The 19,840-nt window shown below is 34.8% G+C and overlaps 1 protein-coding gene across 4 annotated transcripts in view; it reads right to left on the reverse strand.

Annotated features, from left to right (window-relative positions):
• Window positions 1–15,272: 15,272 nt before the first annotated feature.
• The window catches only part of LOC18442143 (SCY1-like protein 2 A), a 53,665-nt gene continuing 49,097 nt past the window's right edge, over window positions 15,273–19,840 (reverse strand). For all 4 annotated transcript variants that reach the window (XM_006852367.4, XM_088866609.1, XM_088866614.1 and 1 more), the window contains exons 11-14: window positions 19,019–19,081; window positions 17,869–18,030; window positions 16,995–17,113; window positions 15,273–16,537 (exon numbers count right to left, since the gene is read on the reverse strand). In XM_006852367.4, the coding sequence (XP_006852429.1) occupies window positions 15,682–16,537; window positions 16,995–17,113; window positions 17,869–18,030; window positions 19,019–19,081 (1,200 nt within the window). In that variant the 3' untranslated portion in view covers window positions 15,273–15,681. The remainder of the gene's footprint in view (window positions 16,538–16,994; window positions 17,114–17,868; window positions 18,031–19,018; window positions 19,082–19,840) is intronic.

Genomic DNA, 19,840 nt, shown 5'->3' on the forward strand with positions numbered 1-19,840 from the left:
TTTCCAATTAAATAATCCTCCATCATTATTCCATATTGGACAATTACTTTGATTTAGTTTTTCAAATAATATTGCCCTTTCTATTGTAAGAAAAGTTCAGCAATAAGCACAAACAAAACCCTTCTTTACAAACAAAATAAATCACAAACCCTAAACTCTGATACTTGTTGTTGTGGGCTGAAGGTGGTGAAATTAGAACAGGGGTTTATCAAACTAACAGCTATTGTGCATCGAAAGTATCAAAACCCCTTTCTTCAAAAACAAAATAAATCACAAACCCTAAACTCTGATACCAGTTATCGTGGATCAATGGTGGTGAAATTACAATAGGGGATTATCAAACTAACAGCTATTGTACATCCAAAGTATCATTGATTATCAAAGAAATAATATAGCATCAAAGCAATATCATGGAATGAAAATACAACAACATGCTACCATATAAACATTAACATGGTTCAGTCACAAACCGTGACCTACATCTATGGAAGAATGATATAAGGCTTTATTTACTGATTTGGGAATATTACAAGATGAAATCAAGGCTCAAAGCTTCAAATTACAGCAGCCTTTTCTCACTCTAAATTAGACCCAAAACAGGGAACCATAAACACCAAAAAAAGGGTTCTCTCTGACATTTTCTCTCACTACAACAGGGTACACAGCAAACCCATAATAGAGCTCAAGCTTTTGTCTCTCAATAAAAGAGAGTATACAACAACCCACAATAGAAAATCCAATTGCAGTCTCTCGCTCTCTCTCTCTAAACAAAATGGAACAAGCACATTTAAAGAACAAAGTTCTTAGAACATCACAACCCTTGGATCAGTTGCAATCTAAGGGCTCAAAACAAGAGATGAAAAGTTAAAAAATAAAACCCACAAGGGTGATTTGGATTAAGATATGCATAACACACCTTATGGATCCTACAAATTAAACTTTGATGGTTGCTTTTTGGGCAATCCTAAGCTGGCGGGTATAGGTGGAGTGGTGAGGGATTCAATTGGGTATGTTCTCTTTGGTTTTGCAGATCTGTATGGAGTAGCTTCGGCTAATTTGGTTGAGATAGCTCGCTTCTTTAAGGTTTCAAACTGGTTAGTGAAAGATTGAGGGGTCAACTTTGTATTGTTGAAGGTCATCATTCTTTGGTATAAGCAGGAGAAGAGGGTTAAGTGGCTGCTTCGCCATTATTGGCTATAGATTGTTGATCATGCAACGACTTTGGAAGTTTGCTTCCAACATATTTATAGGGAGAACAATGTATTAGTAGATTATTTGGCAAAGAAAGGGGCTTCCCTTGATGCTTTGGTTGTGTCCGACGATGTAAATTCTATTATGCAATTTGGTGACTTCTTAAAAAAAAAGTACTTCAATATTGAAAAAGAAAAAAGTCCTATGATATGAAAGAAAGACCTATGTGATCTTTTACTGGGGAATTATATATATATATATATATATATATATATATATATATATATATATATATATATATATATATATATATATATATATATATATATATATAATTTTATATCTCCCTTTTTGTTTTGGCAAAAGATCACTTATAAGTGGTCTTATTACAACAACATATACTTCAAAATAAAATCAACATTACAATAAAACCAAGATATTAAAACTTGATGCCATTGAAATAACTATGCACTATGCTTGAGAATAAAAAATAATATTGCAATAAATAAAAGAGAAGAGTGCTAGAGATTACTTCAACTAGGCATATTACACCTCACATCGAGTCATCATCATCTGATGGCGTGGGATCGATGATCTTGCTTCAATATCAAACCGGGAAAGCAAGTTTATGTCAAGCCACACCAATGGAACATGAACCCCTTTGATTACAAACTCAAATCCTAGGTGAATTCCCTTAGCACCCTTTAGCCATAAATCCATAGTTGAGAGATGAAAGAGAAAAGAACTCTATAGCCTAATCCTTTAGCCCATTTTCACACTGTGGAAGAGAGAGATATTAAACATGAGATAGAGATAGACAGATAAGGTGTAGAGATTTTGGGTAGAGATAATCACTTTTTTATAGGCTTGAACAAAATTAGGGTTTTCCTTGATTTGCCTCTTCTTGTGAGGTTGAACATGAACTGTCGATCAAGGGTGACTTATGGGGTGAGAGATCTTAGCCATCCATTCTATAGATAGACCATCAACATTATGAAAGGTGCATGAACCCTTATCCCACTTTCCTAAACCATTTTCTCATCAATATAAAATAAGTTAAATTAATTTTAATTAAATAATATGTATTTCGTAAAATAGCACATCTCTACACATATTTTCCATAAAATCTATTAAAAATATATCAAGTCAATATCTACGTCCATATTAAGTCAATATATGGTCAATACATACTCAATTCATAATTTGGACATTTGTCACAATTTAAAGTTACCAAAACATAAAGTCACATAGACCACAAAACAAACTTTTTATAAAATAGAAAGTAGTAAGAGGTGGGGCGTGCCCTTTTTTACTCAGTGGGAATGTGGTCCCTCGTGGACCATACCATGCAAATAATGTTTGTAGATGCCGAACTGTGTTTGATGATCTAGGTCAGTCAGTTGGGACAATGTTTTCTGGCCATGAAGAACAAACCGAGGAGGGTTCATGGGTTAGCCCTTTATGAGGTCGAAGAGCATGCCTGGATGAGTGAGCTGATGGACAGTGTGACCTTTGTGTGTGATGGTGGCCTACAGAGATGGGGCCCAAAACCTCATCCATGTGCCAGCACACCGCATTCATATTGATAGATCGTTCGGGTAAGCCAGACATCCACCTTTTAAGGTGAAGCGTATGCATGTGCGAGAGATCTCCCTATGCGCCATAGAGTTGTGGTCGCATCAGGTCTTGGTGACCTAGACTCGTCTCTAGGGGAGGACATGTAATCCACAGACTAAGATTGCGATCCCTTGGTTCATCGGCCAGACTTTGGTGACCTACTAATGAGCTCCTACTTGGACTGTGGGTCATGTGAAATACTGGGTCGGTCTGATAAAGTAAGTGTGGTCCGTAGTCCACAGTTGAAGGTAAAGTGCGATATGATTGTTGATTCAACTTTTAAATCATATGGATCCATTTCCCATCAAATTAATTTAATTATGTTTGTTTTGTGATAATGATTATTTAAGAATTATTATTTGAATTTTTATGAATCTTTGCATATTTTATTTATAATTTTTGGATTTATAAAATTAAAAATATTGATTTTACAATGTTTTAATATTCACTAAAAATTATTCTGTTAATTTTAAATGCATACAAAAAATAATCATGGGGGCCCATTGTACACATGGGCCCACCATGTTTCTAAAAGGTGGGGCCCACATGTGCCACCTATGAACTTTGCATCATCTGGATTAAGACTTTTATAATAATTCTAAAATTCCAAAAAAAAAAGAAAAGAAAGGAAACTTTTAATAAGTGATGGTTTGTATGAGCATGATGGTCCTTAGGGACCATCTCTATTTTCAAAAGCTTTTGGTTTAAAGCTTTTGCTACCTGGCTCTTGCCACGTCCACTAAAGGTCGTGGGCTTTAAGCATTTAAAGTGTAATTCAACAGTTACACCTCATGTGTGAGGTGTAACTTAATAAAAGAATATAATATAGTATCCTAAGAATTTAAATACCATGCTAGAAAATTTTGAGATCTCTCTCTCTAGCCGAATTTTTATCGGAAGCTCCCTCTCAAATATTTTAGGTAAGTGACTTTATTATCTTTAAAAATAATCTGTTCTTTTTAAAAATGAAATGAAATAATTATTTCTGCTTATTATCATGAATTTTAAGCACGATAAATTTTATGCGCAAGTGATCTCATTATTTTGAAAAATAATCTTTTTAATAAAATTATAATATTAGAAATTTTAAATGCTGTAAATTCATAGAAATAAATTTATTTATTTATTTTTCTTGTCTATTGTTAGAAAATTTTTGAAATAAAATTATTAGAAATAAATATGATATTTCTGCTGTTAGTAAAATTGTGAGATTTCTTTCTCTTGTTTTTTAATATTTAGACCTTGTAAATTTCATGTGCAATGACTGCCTTATTATTTAAAAATTGATATTTTTGTAATTGATTATAGCATTGTTGTGAAATGTTTAATTGCAAATTGACATCTCATAAATTGTGATAATTTCGTATTCTTGAAATTCTATAAGAGTTTTTCTATACATATTAAACTGGCAATTATGCTAGAATGTCTTTACAAACTGCTACCTTTCTAAATTTGAGCCTAAAATATTTGATTGGTTATTTTTGAAATGCTATTGAAAGTGACTGTTATTAATGGTTTCAGTGAAATTCCTATTAATGATTTTTAGTGATATGTTGAGTACATGGTATTGCTGTTTTCAAATATTTAAAGAGATTTAGAAATACTTTAAGTATGCAAGTGGACTCATCCGGTTCGTCGGTGAGGTGTAAGTGGACATATCTAGCATGCCGATAGGGATTAAGTGGACTCATCCGGTACGTCGGTGCGGTATAAGTGGACCTACAGGGATTAAGTGGACCTATATGGGACGCCGATAGGGATTAAGTGGACCTATATGGGACGCCGATAGGGATTAAGTGGACCTATCTGGACGCTGATGGGGTATATAGGTGACCTCCTTGAGACGCCAGTTGGGTAATTTTGTGGAATCTTTTGAATTATGCACTGTCGTTAAAATGTTATATGCATTTCAAGCATTTGGATTATGTTTAATTGTGCAGTTCTGAAAGTGAAATTGTTATTTATAAATGCTTGTGCTTGCATTGTTTTTAATTGACCTCCATTTTGAAAGTTGTTTTTATCTTTCATTGATGATTATTTTTAGGATTATGATGATCACTTATTGGGTAGCCAAACTCATCAAATTATGGTAACCATTTTTTCAGGATAACTGCAGTTTCATTTTGAGTGCTTGTCAGGATCAACTTTGGAAGATAATGTAGTTGTGCTTAAACTTTCTTTTGTTACTTTGTAAGAATTCGCCACTGTAAATTTGTCCTATCAATGAGATGTATATATGTTTTGACTGTCACATCTCAAGAATATCTGCATTATAAATTCTTGGGGTGTGTCAACTTTGCATCATCTGGATCTATGAGATAGATTACACATGTATATTTCAATATCCAAGCAGCTAAAAGAAACATGGGACTGTAGCAGTCCCCACTCAATTATTGCACATACAACATATACATTCTGAACATTCTTATGCATATAATATGAGGTAGCGTAACAAGTCTTATGCAATATGTAATTTAATATCTGTTAGTTTCTCAATATGCAAAACCTTCATGAACCACAAATGTTCAACCACACTAGTCATCTTGGTAGTAAATCCATAAAAACCAAGTTATCGAATCAACATAACATGTTTCAAGGAAGCCTAGCATGATGACCTTCCTTCAACATTCCCTATGGTTTAAGGTGTTAGGTAATCGAGGATTTTAAATAACTAGAAACGTGGGTGAAGGCACATGGGTATTTAAAAACTAGCATGACAATTTTTCTCCAATTTTTTATAAATACCGTCAAGACACAATGTTTTTCTCTTTAATAAATAAAGTATGTCTATAGAATGTCTATTAAAGCCTTGACAAAATATTCCATTTTTGGTAAATATGGACTTTATTACGATATCATCATTACATGTAACACATCATATTATAGACATTATTGGGAGGATGGTCACTAAGATCGAGTTCTAACAGAACACTCCCTTCATACTTACATATTTGAATGAGCCACACTCATCTCTCATGTTTCATCCATAGGGCTCAAAGCCTTTGATCAAATCACATCTCCATGTGTATTACTACCTTAAGTAGTTCATACTATAACACAATAAGGCACTAAAATACAGGGTATTAAAAAATTGGCTATTTCAAATTTGTTAGCACTTTTCACTTAATGTTCATACACTCTATACATATACATATTAATAAAACAATTAGCCAAAATATAATCAAAGCATATAAAAAATAAAAGATATTGAATCATCTTTCCCTATATGATCTTACCATGTAATGTGGGATAGATTTCATCCTCAAAACCATATAGTGTAGTACCTGGGCTTTCATGATTCACTACTTTTATTTGTCTAACAAGCTTTTATGATTTTGGAAGAGCGCGCAACCGATGGAGAATATATTGGTCATCGGTTTCACAAGTCATGACGTGTTCATCTTCTTGGCACTTGGATTCTCCTTGTCTCACACCGTGAAGAAATAATCTTCTTCATCCCATGATTTTAAATATCATAATTTCGATTCTCCTACTGATCTTTAGTGTTTCTATGCTACCACCAAGTCTTTCTATGTATCACTTTATTTCGAAGAAATCAATATATTTTTATAGGTATCGTGTTTCTTTTTCTTTCTGTTATTCCCAAATCGAACATTCTTCATATATAGTGTCTTATCTTGCCAACTCTGTATTACTTCCTTCTGAAGTTGTACTATAAAAAATCATACTCATGACACACTATAAAACCTTTTAAAATGAGCCTTAAAAAGGTCTTCATAGTTAGGAATCCAAAGATGTGCTTTAACATGCCGCATCTTTTAATTTACTGCAGAATAGAATATGAGTATCCCACAATAAAAATATGATACCTCACAACTTATAAAGAGTTTATCTCTGAATCCTTTTGAGTCCTGAAATAGACTCAAAAAATATAAAATAGTTCTCAGTTTCATCCCTAAATCACACTATTTAGTAAGTCTACCTTTTAGTGACTTTTACATCATAATGTAATTTTTTCAGCAGAAAATCAGGTTGAGCATCTCTCAATAAAAACATTGTTTCTCTCAAGCTTCAGATAATTTCTTCCTAAAACCACTTATATTGAAAACTAGACTCAAAACCAAATAATAACATCATGGTGTAAATCCCAAATAATACATTTCTTTAGAGAAATAAATAAGGTGACGTACACATCATAAAATAAATCATACTGCAGAATTCTAGGATGAATATTATCTAATAAAATTGTATTTTCTCTTTACCCTCATGAAGTTTTCCTTTGAAATAAATTTGGTTTTAAAGTAGACTCATAATGGGGCACATATATTTCCACAAGCCTCATATAACTCTGTTAAGTAGGCTTGATAAATATAGTTATTCATATCTCAATGAAGAATATACCAAATTATAGAAAATTCAGGATGACATCTCTTCAATCCAAAATTTTTATTCCTCTATTTCCATAGATATTTCTCTTTCAAATAAATTTTATTAGAAAATAGACTCAGAATGGACATCTAAAAATTTAGTGTAGACTATAAAACATTATTTTAAGTGCATAAATAAAATCATGACTTCCAAGTCATGGAAATAGTTTTTGTTACAAAAAATCGCACTTGCGCATCCTTCAATAAATTGATCACATCTTTCAAATCACAAGGATTTTCTCAATGAAAATCTTTTTGTTTAAAAGTAGACTCAATTTTATGAGTCACGGTCCAATTTCAACTAAACATAAAATCATATCATTGGTGAGAAAAATCACGAAACTTAATTTATAATTCTTGGATTTTGAGGGTCAGAACTGACACCCTTCATTGTTGAGTTCATAACTCTCAATTCCTATAGGATATCCCACTGAAATTTGCAGGTAGATCCTACTCTTAATGACGTAAAATATCACTGAAGTATGTAATAGAAAAATACATCATTATCTTCTTCATATCACTATTCCAAAATAGCTTAGAATACACATTATGCAGAGTGCCTTTACGGTGTTTGAATATTTCAATAATTCTTAACCGTCGGTGTATTTATTGACCACAAAAGTTATTAGCTTTCTTATATCTCATTCCCAAGCTTAGTCTAAACTCAATAAAGAAAAAAAGCAACTAATGACATCAAGTAACAATAGCTCTGATACCAATGAAAGAAAGACCTATGTGATCTTTTACCAGGGAATAATATATATATATATATATATATATATATATATATATATATATATATATATATTATCACCCCTTTTGTTTTGACAAAAGATCACTTACAGGTGGTCTTATTACAACAACATATACTTCAAAATAAAATCAACATGGCAATAAAACCAATATCTTAAAACTTGATAGCATTGAAATAACTATGCACTATGCTTGAGAATAAAAAATAAGATTACAAGAAATAAAAGAGAAGAATACCGGATATTACCTCAACCGGACTTATTACACCCCACACCGGGTCACGGCCATCCAATGGCACGGGATCGATGATCTTACTTCAATCTCAAACTGGAAAAACAAGTTTAGGCCAAGCCACACCAATGAAACATGAATATCTTTGATCACAAACTCAAACTCTATGTGAATTTCATTGGCAACATAGTTTGAGAGAGATAGATTCTCTTTTTGCTAAATCCTAAAACCCTTAGTTATAAATCCATAGTTGAGAGACGAGAGAGAGAAGAACTCCATAGCTTAATCCCTTGGGCCCTTTCACAATGTGGGAGAGAGAGATCAAACATGAGAGTGATAGAAAGATAAGGTGTAGAGATTTTAGGTAGAGACAATCCTTTTTTTATAGGCTTGAACAAAATTAAGGTTTCTTAAGGTTTTCCTTGGCTTGCTTTTTCTTGTGAGATTGAACATAACTGTCGATCAAGGTGATTTGTGGGATGAGAGATTTGAGTCATCCATTCCGTAGATGGGTCATCAATATTATGGAAGGTGTATGAACTCTTATCACATTTTCTTAAACCATTTTCCCATCAATATAAAATAAGTTAAATTAATTTGAATTAAATACTGTGCATTCCATAAAATAAAACATATCTACATATATTTTCCATAAAATCTATCAAAGATATATCAAGTCAATATCTACCTCTATATTAAGTCAATAAATGGTCAATACATACTCAATCCATGATTTGGTCACATGTCACAATTTAAAGTTACCAAAACATAAGGTTACATGGACTACAAAACAAAACTTTCCATAGAATAGAAAGTAGTAAGAGGTGGGGCGTGCCACCCATGGGAGGCACATGAGGGCCTACATACTAGAAACATGGTGGGCCCATATGCATAATGGGCCCCCATGATATTTTTTTTATGCATTTAAAACTAACAGAATAATTTCTAGTGAATATTAAAATATTGTACAATCAATATCTTTAATTTTATAAATTCAAAAATTATAAATAAAATATTCAAATATTCATAAAAATTCAAATAATAATACTAAAATAGTCATTATCATAAAACAAACACAATTAAATTAATTTGATGAGAAATGGATCCATATGATTTAAAAATTGAATCAACAATCATAAGGCACTCCACCTTCAACTGTGGACTACGGACCACATTTGCTTTATCAGACCGACCCAGTGCTTTCCATGACCCACAGTCCAAACAGGAGCTCATTAGTGGGTCACCAAAGTTTGGCCGATGAGCTAAATGGTTGCAATTCTAGTATGTGGATTACAGGTCCTCCCTTAGAGACGAATCCAGTTGCGACGACAACTCTATGACGCATAGGGGAATCTCTCGTACATGTATACACTTCACCCTAAAAGGTGGATTTCTGGCTTTTTCAAATGATCTATCGATATGCATGTCGTGTGATGGCACATGGATGAGGTTTTGGCCTCCGTCTCTATAGGTCACATCACACACAAGGGTCACACAGTCCCTCGGCTCACTCATTCGGGCATGTTCTCCGACCTTATCAAGGGCTAACCCATGAACCCTTCTCAGTTTGTTCTTCATGCCCACGTAACACGGGTTTTTCCAACCGATTGTACTAGATCGTCAAGCACAATCTGGTATCTGCAAACATCATTTGCATGGTATGGTCCACGAGGGACCACAATCCCACTGAGTTCATGTTCCACTATATCATTTTATTTTACAAGCACTCATAAGGCCTTTAAGGGCCACATAAACCCAACATAATATTGTTGTATATGACATAAAAAAGTAATATTTAGATAGTTAAAAAAAAAGAAAAAAAGAGAAACGGAGTGTACAACATCCAATACTTTCAAGAACACATAGATCTTTGTTTACTATTGCATTACAAAAATCTAAGACCGAATGCATGCAGCTATCACATACTATGGGAGACCTCCCTTTCGATTGCAATATGGCACACTGTTTTCTTTGTTTATGGACACAAAAATATGTCATCAATCGAACCGATAAAATCCTATTAAAAAGATAATGTCACATATTTGCAATGAACAGATCCATCATAGAAAAAGTGAGAAATATTTACTAAGTTAAAATAAGGATAAAATCTAGTTTGATTTTAGATTTCAGGAGTTCCACTTGAAAGAAGAGTAATGAAGAAATTTTAAAATTTACAAATTTCATCAACAGTCTTCCTAAAATATTTCATTTTTTTTTTTTCTAGAATGCAGGAAACACTCTTGGACATCCGTATTGGAAGTAATACTTCTAATAGTCTATGAGAACATTATTACATGCTTTTCATTAGAGATTTTATGATAAGAATCATCATGCCAGAAGATGTCATACAACGTATTGAAAAAAAGTCATTTTGGCTGGAGTAGCTCATGACATCGTACTCTTTAAGTAATAAAGTTGTTCTATATGATTTTGTTGGGTTTATTTGGCTATTAAAAGCCTTATGAGAGCTTGTATAAGTATTTTATATAGTAAAATATAAACTCAATGAAAGTGTGGTCATCTTGTGGACCATACTAGGCAAATGTTATTTACCAATATTCAGACTTGCCTCGACGTGCTAAGCCAATCGAGTTGGAAAACCCAAGATACCTGGGCATAGAGTTAAACCAATGAGGGTTCAGTTGTTCATCTCTTGATGAGGTCAGAGTTGACCGGATGAGTGAGCCGAGGGACTGTGTGGTGCTTATGTGTGATGGTTGGCCTTTAAAGATCGGGCAAAAGCCTCATCCTTGTAGCATCATATGACATGTACATAGATAGCCGTATCGAGATATTAATCCATCGTTGAGGGTGAAGTATAGACAAGTGCGAGAGATTTCCCCTATGCACCATGGAGGCATGGTTGCATCATGGTCTGGGGGACTATGGATTTGTCTCTAGGGGAGAATTTGTAATCAATAGATTGCGATTACGTCCCCCTAGCCTATTAGCCGACTTTGGTGGTCCAATCATGAACGTTTGTAGTGGACTGTGGGTCATGAAACAACTGAATCAGTTTGATAAAGCTAGTATGAATCATGGTTCACAATTGTAGGTGGAGTGCTACAGTATCTCTATAATTTCTAGACCTATATGGATTTGAGTCCCATCAAAATTAAGTGGTTTTAATTATTTTTATGTTATATGATTTTTAAAATAGTTATTTGAATTTTTATGATTCCCTTGATATTTTATTTTTATCCCTTGGATTTATAAAATAAGATAAAATCAATTTCTAATATTTTAAATAAACTAAGAGAAATAAATTTTGTTTTTAATTCTAAAAATAAAATTACATATTTATAAAATATGAGGGACCCACCACATGATATGGGGGGCACTTTAGTCATATGTTATAATTGGGTGGGGCCCATGAGGGGCCACTTAGAGTGGCACGCCCCACACATAGGAGTTTGCTTACTAAATGTTGTGAGAAGCCTCCATGTTAGTTAACTTTTTATTTTTGTATGATGCATCTTTAGCTTGGGAGTGAATATAATGAATTTAGTATGTCTTGTGAATCAATATATTTTGATTGAATGATTAAGGAATAAATATCAATAAAAAGAGAACGTTTGAATATATTTTCTTTATTTAAATATTTAATAAGAATAGATTTAAAAAATAGAGAATAAGGTTCTAGCACCTTCTTATGAATATTGATGGTGGATTTAAAGAATTAATGACTCACATTTCCCACCTCACAAGTCTCTTTAGATCAAAGTTTTAAATTTGATCTCACTAAATATGACAAATCTTAATTCATAAAAAATATATAAATAGGGGTCCTCTCTTCCATAATTCTATGCACCTCTCTTCTTCTCTCCTCTCTCTCTAAAATCTCTATAAGCTTTCTCTTTCTCTCTCTAGGGGGCCATGCCCTACCCAGACGTCTCTCTCTTTAGTAGGTTGTAAAGGGGGGCACTCCCTAAGCAAGAAAACCACTCTCTCTAACATTCTCTCTCAAAGAAAGGTAGAACTCTCCCTAACATTCTCTGCCAAAGAAAGGTCGAAGAAGGGGCGACGCCTCACCAAGAGGATTCATTTTTCTCATATCTCTAAGGTTAAGCCAAAGGGCATAAAGAAGGCTAAAGCATTGAGGCCTTAACACTTTAGTTCTAGATAAGATCCATATGCTATTGGAAGGTTTTGCCATACTTAGTAGAATCAAGATCGATCATTGATCCTGAGCACATTGGAAGAAGGAGACTCGGTATAGGGTGCGCTAAGCTCGGTTGAGATAATCTCCGGCAACTTTACTTATTTTACTTTATATCTTTTATTGAGGTCTTCTATACTCAAAAAGTAATGTGTCAAGTTTTTATTTATTAAATAAAGGAGTTGTATTTAAGTGGTAACAAGTGAGAATTATTTTTATATACAACGTGCTTTATCACATAGTCCACCTTTCAGATTTGAATGAGAACAAGGCTGATTTTAGCATAGGTCGTACCGAAAATCAATAACTTGTAGATTGAGATATGCCACCAATTATTTATATATACTTAGATGATAAACAAGATCTTGTAGGAGATCCAATTTGTGTCAAACCGATATTTGATGAAGAAAAAGATGAATGACTCAAGGAGAATTGATAAGTGAAGTTGTTGGTTCATTCATCGAATCCAATGTTCATCTTGAAGATGCTCTCTTGCTGTACTACAGAGTTGAGCGAAAGCAAATTCAGTAGGGTTAGATGAATGAAGTGATGCAATTCTAACAAGTATATCTCATTAAACATATTATGTTTACATACAATGACCATTTCCTAGAGGGTTTCTCAGTTTCAATGCAAAACCATTGTGTTTTGATTAGTGCAATAACCCACAAGTCCCAAGATTGTGTTCACGTAATTGGGTTGGAGAAGGTTTCAGGATTACGCAGAATTCATTTTAGCTTATTTTAAAACTCGATGACAAGTTTTCTTCAAGGAGAGAATAGTGCAGCTCATGACATGGTTCAATCGATACTTCTATTTTATTTTTTTTATTTTGATTGTCAGGTTTACTTGTTACTTGTTATGTGTCAATTTTTAGCAATTATAGTTATTTTACGAGGTAGGGCTACATTTTATTTATTCATTAGAAAAAAACTTTTTTTTACAATTTCTTTTATTTTATTTTTTTAAGAAAGCTTATATATGGTTTATTCTTTAGAATTACGTTTTGGAAAGTATGTTGCAAGATAGGATGTTTATCTCAATCTTTAGTAAGTTTTAAAGAAAATAGGGTATTACGTTTTTCATTTGGGAGGGGTAATCTAAAGAAAATATGAAGAATAGATCATTATTTCTTTAAGAAGGTTAAATTTTTCTTTTTGGTATGAGTAAGTTGTTGTCTTTTATTAAATATTTTGTATGGGTGAAGTCCGTTCTTACTTTTGGATAAAGAACATGGAGATAGGGAGTTTTATGGTTTGTCTTTAGATAAAAGGAATACAATTTTTTTTTTTTTTCTTTATGGAGAACCGTTTAAAAGGGGAGACATAAATTGTAATAGATAGTTTTCTGTTGCATCAAAAGTAAAGTTTGACGCGAAGAGAGAGAGAGAGTTTTGTCTTGGTTGTGGTGTGTTGGAAGTCTCGACTCTACTTGTTTGTGCTTTTTTTTTTTTTTTGCGAATTTTCTGAATCGACTTTTTCTCTTTGTAAAACGCTACGTCGTTGGTTGTTGTTGGCTGCCAGTGAGTTTTCAGCTGCATCAATTGTAGTGCTTTTCTGGAATTGTCATGCGGTTCTTCAATTGTCCCTCATCATAATTGTACTCTTTTTTCTACCATCTTGGTTAGGGCTTTATTTTTGGTGCTTGGGTTCTTTTCTCCAATCTTTCATGGTTTACTTTTACAAAATAAGGTTACAACATTATATAAACTCTCTTATAAGTTGTTCAAATTATGCAATTTGAATTGTATATGTTTCCTGACCCAAATACATGTTCTTGCGTTGCTTCAAATAACTAGAATAAGAAGAAGAGCTATATCACAAAGCTCATTCTTCCCGAGTCTCTCATTGTTTCCGAATTGAGATTTTTTCATATTCAAATATCCCATATCTAAAATATTACCTTCTTCAAAATCTTATAGTTTGTGGCACTAAACCTGCTTGAATAGGAACGAAAACTAGACCACCTCCCATTCTTCAAATGATTATTGCAAAATTCAGCCACTTCCCTTGGTTTGGGGCAGAAAACGAAGAACCAACAAAACTAAGAACCAAAAGCAAAAACCAGAACAAGAATGTCAATGCCCATAAGATAGTTTCACCATTTTTTATCAGGTTAAGCTTTATCCTGATGAAATGTGAGCACAAATCATTGAAATAAGAAAGACCCATTTACCTAAAAGGAGTAACAGAGACACCCACAAAGAGTACCGTGAATTGGAGGCTTCTGGTGTCAAATTAAACAAGTTAATATTTCAATTTTGAGACTATAGGATCTTAAGTCATTTGACATATCAGCATAGACTTTATCCAGCTTTCCTTATGCGTGGAACATCAATGAAGAGAGCTTGATTAAGATTAGCGACCGAGTTTTTGATTGGTTTTCTGGCTTTGTAGGCGTTAGTTTATGGCTTAAATCATATGCTCGACAAGACTATTACTGCGTGAAGCATTGGGCAACTAATGACGATTGTTTTCGTGGATGTCTCCTTAACTGTGGGAGCCTGAGAGAACATGGATTTTATGTCCCTTTCTAACTCTTTTTTTATTTTAAGACTTCCATCATGGTCTAAAGAAATGATATCACTAAAAATTTGCTTTTTTTTTTGCCTTTAAAGCTCCATGAGGATTATTATGAGCAGGGTCGATATGAAGCATCCTAAAGACGTTACTCAGAGTTGGTTGATTTTTATTAACGTTAAATACCACCCAGCAAAATGCTAACCTTATCCATTGCCCATTGGCCCACAACGAAAACTACAGTTCTGGGATAATCATCTTGAATGAATGTGAAGTCAATGACTTCTGTATTCTGGAGAAAAGAAACGATTTGGGTGTTGAGTTATTCTAATCTGTGAAAGCAATTTGAAAGCGAAATCATCAGACCTAAAGTCATAATGGACATTAGGCATAGCAATCAAATGGTATTGTGGCTAGTCGATCACAACTCGGGATTTTATTACGCCTCGGTTCAGTTGAGGAGCCAATACTTGTTTCAAAGAATACCAAACTCATATTGATACAAAAAAAAAAAACGAAGATAAAAAAAGAAAAAGAAAAATAATACACAATTAAAAAGAAACCTAGAACTAACAATCCAAACTTAGAACTGACAAATCCCATGTAACAGTCAAAGCGTGCTATATCATCACTCTACCATTATGAATTCAAACCTAACCCTCAGCGAAAGCCACTGGCCGCAGAAACAAATAAAAATTAAAAAAATAAATTGGATTGAAAACTCGCGATTCCAGCCTTGATAATATGATAGAAAATCCATATGACCGAGTCCAGCAAATCTACAACGGCGCACTTCTGATAATTCACAAATGAGTCGGACCCACTAAAGCAAATCCATTAGCGAGGGCTGCTCAGTAGGACTTTGTGTATGTCTTGGCCTCGACGGCACTGAAACTTGACTTCTTCCCCTTCCTCTTCCCTTACCAGATGGAGGTGGAGGGGCAATTCTCAATGGGGTCTGCTCATTCTTTGGTGATACGAATATTGATCCAACATCTGCTTCCTTCTTATCAGCAAAAGAACCAACAAAATTGTTTGAACCACCAATATCAAACACAGCCCCCTGATTCTTGTATGGAAGGCCCAAATAACTGTCAGTATTCATAGGCATATTGCCTAAGCTCCCCTGATTCTCTTTGGGGAACCCAATAGTGTTGCTTGTGGCAAAGGTTATGCCTTTCACATTGGAAGTCCCAAGACCCTGTTTTTGGCTGGAACTCCTTGGAGGAGGCCAGTTGGCAAAAGGATCTAAGTCTTCCAGGGTATGATTATCTAAGGCACCAGTTGGGTTCGTCTTTGGTTTCTCACTCTCACTAGTTGAAAATTCATAACTAGTAGAAGCGGTGGATGGAGGCCATTCTATGTCCACAGGCGGGCAGGATGGGGAGTTCTGAGTATTTGGGGGTGTAGGCATAGATGGCCAAGGGGTTGGCGTCAACGGTCTAGAGTTAAAAGATGGGTTATTGATTTGAGGAGGCTGGGATGCAGAGGGACCCTTAACTATTGAGGGCCAGTCTTCATCCCATGCTGAGCTGCCCAACTTAATTGAGGAAGAGTTGTCAGTGTTGGGTTTTGTTTCGATGGGTTGTGCTAGTGAACCATTAGCTGCAAATGTTTTTGCGCCCATTTGTGATACTCCAAGCTCTGTTACTGCTACACCTCGCTGCTCTTCAATCTTCCTGTGAGACCAATTCCCAAGAGTAGTTATTTGATTGAAGAGGCAAAGAGGGAAATAGGTTTTCAACAAAATAATAAATTGCTGAATTATTTGCAAGGAATTGAAACAGGAAAACACAGTCTCTAAACAATAATAAATGGAAAAAACTAAAATCGCCTATAGGCAAAGTGCTCCAGTGCTTCGCCATTGCCACGGACTTGTTATGTCCGTGGTGGTTTATTGAACGGACCGCAACGTGCCGTCCGTTGCGGTTCCACGTGCCGTCCGTTGCGGTTCCACGTGATTTTTTTACCACCATGGACCTTGTATGTCCTTGATGGTACTGCCACGGACATGCTAGATCCATGGCAGTCAAAAAACGCACGCCGTCCGATTTTTTCAGACAGCAATTGACCTTGCGTAAATGCTTCCATAATAAATTGGTGAGTTATTTATTTAAAACGAAAATGCATGTGTACCTTAGGATGTCTTTCACAAAGAGCATGTACTTGGCAAACTGCTGAACATTCAATTGTTGAGCAAGGAGCAGTGGTATGAGTAGTGGAAGAATGTGTTCTGCCGCAAAATCTATACCATACTGAAAGATGACAATGTATGGTTAGAAAGAAATCATTCATGGCTTCAGGTACTTATTAAATTTTGAGAGGGCTTCGCACAGGACAAAACCAATCCACATCTTCTAATTGTGGAACAATAAGCCAATTTTTATTTTATTTTATTTTAGTTTCTTCAAATAAATTATTTTAATGAAAAGGGAAAAACAATTAAATTCAGGATCCCAGCCAAATATAGTCTAAATTTTCAAGAAACTTAAGAGTGATAATTGAAAAAACGTCAAATTCAGTTGATTCTGGTGCAATTTGGACACTGAGTTATAAGGTGTAAAAGCAATACAGAGACATTTCAGTTCCAGTCAAGGGCATAGATTTGCCAAATATCTATTCTATGGTTAATATAAGAAAAGCCACTTTCCAAAACAGAACAAGCACAAGCCTCAAATCCAACTCCAGCATGAACCAGGCTGGTCAACGGCCAATGTCATTGATATTTGTCACCAAAATGGTTAGTCAAAAGAATAAAATTGTAGAAAAAGCACGATTATCATTACTCAAGGTTTGCTAGGACTCGGCGCTGATAAATTCTAAGTGAAAGCTCAAAAACAGCCACTGTTGAACCTCTAACTCCAAAAGCTAGGCACATCCATTTTGCATGCTGATTTCTCAATGGCCAGTTCTCAAATTATGAATGTGACAAATGAACAAATGAAATCCACCATATCACTACCAAAGAACCATGCAACAAGAAGTGAAAATAGACGGTGCAGAAACTTACCTTCTTATAGATAGAATTTGTAACCCCCAGTGTACACATAAGAGTGGGTGCAGAGCGATCAACAGCTGTGCATCGTTGCAATGTTTGCAAAATGCCTACAGTGGCAGGCTTGTCAAGCAAGTGAACCAGATCTCCAAGGCAGAGCAATGCATTTACCCTTACCTGCCTCCAGCTCACGCACAAAAGCATATGTATCAGGATGTCAAGAAGTATGTATATCCTTTACTAGTAATACAAGAATGTTAAAGTCACATTAAGATGCATAATAGAATGATTCCTCAGAAACTATACACACATAACACGCATGGGAACATCATGCGTATACGTTTGAAAATTCAAAGTACTCAAGAGTGTTATTTTATTTCAGATGTACAAAATCATCTTGTGCAGGTGCCAGGCAATAATATATACACCCCCATAACATGTGTGGCACAAACTCACACATTAAATTTAACTTATTATGAGTTATATAATATGTTATTAGACAGAATATCAAAAGAATGCAATTAAAATCAAGGTTTCAAAAAATGCTAAGCAGCCCATAGGTGACCGGCCTGGCGCCCAGAACCTTGGGCGCCCTGTTGTACAAGTTATATAGATATGTGATTTATATACATATATTTGTGTCAATTTTAAAATTTATTATATTTGAAAATATTGTAACATATTGTTTTATATACAAACATTTGACATATCGCATGTTGAGAATAAACTTGTTCAAAATTTCAAAATTCAAACCATACAAAATTTAGGAAGCGTCTTCAAACCACAAAAAATACTTTTGATTCTCACAAACAAGTGTAGCTAAGAGATTGAGGGTTTATGGAATTTTTCTTTGGGGGTTAAAAATAACTCCCATAACCTATTTAAACCTTTTTTAGGGTCACAATTACCCCATTTTCCCTTTTGGGTATTTTTTTTTTTCAAAAAAAAAAAACCCGACATTCCTAGGCACCCACCTAGGTACCCGCCGGCTGGCCTGGGTGCCCGCCTGGGTGCCCACCCAAGTACATCAGCCCGTTTAGGGCCGCCTGGGTCTGGGCGTGCGGTATTTTGGTCCAGGCCGCCTAGGCGCCAGGCGGACCATTTTTTAAAACAATGATTAAAATGTGTTAACTAATATATTAAGAAATAGTTGGGAGAGGCATACCGCTGCAACAGTAGTCTTAAGAGCCAATCCATGCAGGCGAGGAAGAATAGCTTGCTTAACTAGCTGCAATCAGAAAGAAAGAGTATTTACCAAAATGTGTAGTGAATCCTCTGTGCTGGCCCCATGCATAAAAGAGCACCATATCAGACTAAGACATGCAATAAAAAAAAAAAAAAAGAAGAATCGGAAACTGAAACTAGCATATTTGCCTTGGATGCAAAAACATTGTATGTATTTCCTCCCTTTACACATGTAGATTCATGAATTAAGGAAATATACATTATATATCTTGCATGCAAAAAGTCATTCTAAACTAAATTAGTAGGAACTTGGTAAGTAATAGTGTGGCTAACGGTACTCATTAGTGACGCATTGGGTCCCGATCTTGATTTGAGAGATGAAATTTATATCCAGTTCATCCACAAGAAACATAACACCATATATAGAGTTTACCTCTGGGGCATAAACCATGAGAAACAAAAAACACCCAAGTACTAGGATAAAGAGCTCCATGCCACTAGACAAAAGCCCAATCACAAGAAACTACAGATATTGAACTTTAGCTCAGTCGAAGAAGAGTGAAGTCATGCTTCTCAAACATGATCATGGATTTAAGTGGTGAAGTTGCTTACGCAGCCAAAGAGTATAAAATCAATTCACTCCTTGGCTGCTTCACAAGAAAGCGACCATTATCAATGGCGATGAAGAGAAGGCTGGAATACAATGGTGACCCCATAAATTGGTGTTAAAAAGGTTCCGCAGCAGTCTTATTCAAGTGCTCAACATTTGGGCAACCAGGATCATGACAGTTGAGTAATCAGT

The sequence above is a fragment of the Amborella trichopoda genome, chromosome 1 (genome assembly GCF_054954075.1).
Source record: "Amborella trichopoda isolate Santa Cruz 75 chromosome 1, AtrichopodaSantaCruz75HAP2 v2.0, whole genome shotgun sequence".
Taxonomy (NCBI): domain Eukaryota; kingdom Viridiplantae; phylum Streptophyta; class Magnoliopsida; order Amborellales; family Amborellaceae; genus Amborella; species Amborella trichopoda.